General features: G+C 39.9%; 1 protein-coding gene across 1 annotated transcript; it reads left to right on the top strand.

Moving 5' to 3' along the window:
- The first annotated feature begins 233 nt into the window (after positions 1-233).
- LOC105819709 (TBC1 domain family member 1-like) lies at positions 234-1780 on the top strand. Its single transcript, XM_012656022.1, is given in 2 exon segments — positions 234-989; positions 1772-1780. Coding segments are annotated over 2 exon segments (750 nt in total). The 5' UTR covers positions 234-248.
- Positions 1781-2015: the final 235 nt, after the last annotated feature.

Raw genomic sequence — 2015 nt, 5'->3', positions numbered from 1 at the left:
ATTTCTCTATTTCTACCCCAGTACAAACTATATTAATTACTGTAGATATTTAGTAAATATTGACATCCAATAGGAAGAGTTTATCCACCTTGGGAGAACATTTCCAACACACCCGTACTTCTCTGCCTGCCCGGCTTGGAGCAGGGCAGCTGGCCCTTCATAACATTTTGAAGGCCTACTCCCTTCTAGACCAGGAACTAGGATATTGCTAAGGTCTCAGCTTTGTAGCAGGCATTTTGCTTCTTCATATGAGTGAGGAAGAGGCATTCAAAATGCTCAAGTTTCTGATGTTTGACACGGGGCTACGGAAACAGTATCGGCCCTACATGATTATTTTACAGATCCAGATGTACCAGCTCTCGAGACTGCTCCACGATTACCACAGAGACCTCTACAATCACCTGGAGGAGCACGAGATGGGCCCCAGTCTCTATGCCACCCCCTGGTTCCTCACCGTGTTCGCCTTCCAGTTCCCTTTGGGATTTGTGGCCAGGGTCTTTGATATGATCTTTCTTCAGGGATCAGAGGTCATATTTAAAGTGGCTTTAAGTTTGTTGGGAAGCCATAAGCCCTTGATTCTGCAGCATGAAAATCTGGAAAACATAGTTGACTTTATCAAAAACACACTACCCAATCTGGGCTTGGTCCAAATGGAAAAGACCATCAATCAGGTGTTTGAGGTGGACATCGCTAAACAGTTACAAGCTTATGAAGTTAAGTACCATGTGCTTCAAGAAGAACTTATAGATTCCTCTCCTCTTGGTGACAACCAGAGAATGGATAAATTAGAGAAAACCAACAGCAGCTTATGCAAACAGAACCTTGGCCTCCTTGAACAGTTGCAGCTGGCAAATGGTAAGATCCAAAGCCTTGAAACCACCATCAAGAAGCTCCTGAGCAGTGAAAGCAAGCTGAAGTAGGCCACCCTTGCCCTAGAGCTGGAGCAGACAGCCCTGAGGCAGACAGTGGAGGAGCTGCAGAGGCAGGCCGTGAAGCTGAGCCTCTTCTTCTTTGATTGTGTTGACAATTCTTGGAGGTTTGTATTTGTTTCCATTTTCAAATCAGCTTAAAAATGACAACACACACACATACACACACACAAAGTCCTTTAACTGTTGGAATTTTAATTGGGTTCATATTGAACCTACAAACAATTTGGAAAGAATTGATATACACACACACACACTAAATTGAGTCTTCTAATACATATACCTCTCTGCTATAATCCAAATATTTGTGTTTCCCCAAAATTCATATGTTGAAAGTCTAACCTCCAAGGTAACAGTATGAGGAAGTGGGGCCTTTGGGAGTGATTAGATCATGAAGGCAGAGCCTTTGTGAATGGGATTAGCTCCCTTATAAAAGTGGACCCAGAGAGACCCTCACCCCTACCACCAAGTGAGAGCACAGCAAGAAGTCACCATCTACGAAGAGTAAGAAGACATCAAATCTGCTAGTGCCTTGATCTTGGACTTCCCAGCCTCCAGATGTGAGAAATAAATTTATGTTGTTTATAAGCCACCTAATTTATGATGTTTTGTTATAACAGACATCCTCCATTTGTTTGGATCTCCTTTTTTATTCACTATACTTATTTTTGTTGATTTATTAGAGTGGCTAGTATACTCATTACAACACGGAACAGACAGAGTTGTAGTAGACATCTTTGTTTTGTTTTCCATTTTAAGAATTTATCGATTGTGACTAGCTAGTAGTGTGTTGTTGCTTTTACCATTCTATACCTTTACAGTTTTTTTTGACTGTTTTTCAGTTCCCATGATTTTTTTTTTTTACTTTTCCCATTATTGTAGCAAATTTGTTCTCCTTTTAGTTCTTTTAGCTTGTGCTTTATATCATTATAATTTGATGTTATGTTATTGCATATATAGATTTATGTTTCTTCCTGATAAACTGAAAAATTTGTTTTTACAAAGGATTTTTCCCCACAAATAATGACTTGTGATTTCAAGTATACTTGTCTGATGTTACTAGGTTACAACAGATTTATGTAGGCT

Source organism: Propithecus coquereli, unplaced genomic scaffold, assembly GCF_000956105.1.
Source record: "Propithecus coquereli isolate 6110/MARCELLA unplaced genomic scaffold, Pcoq_1.0 Scaffold499, whole genome shotgun sequence".
Taxonomy (NCBI): Eukaryota; Metazoa; Chordata; class Mammalia; order Primates; family Indriidae; genus Propithecus; species Propithecus coquereli.
This window is presented reverse-complemented; position numbering and strand designations above follow the sequence as displayed.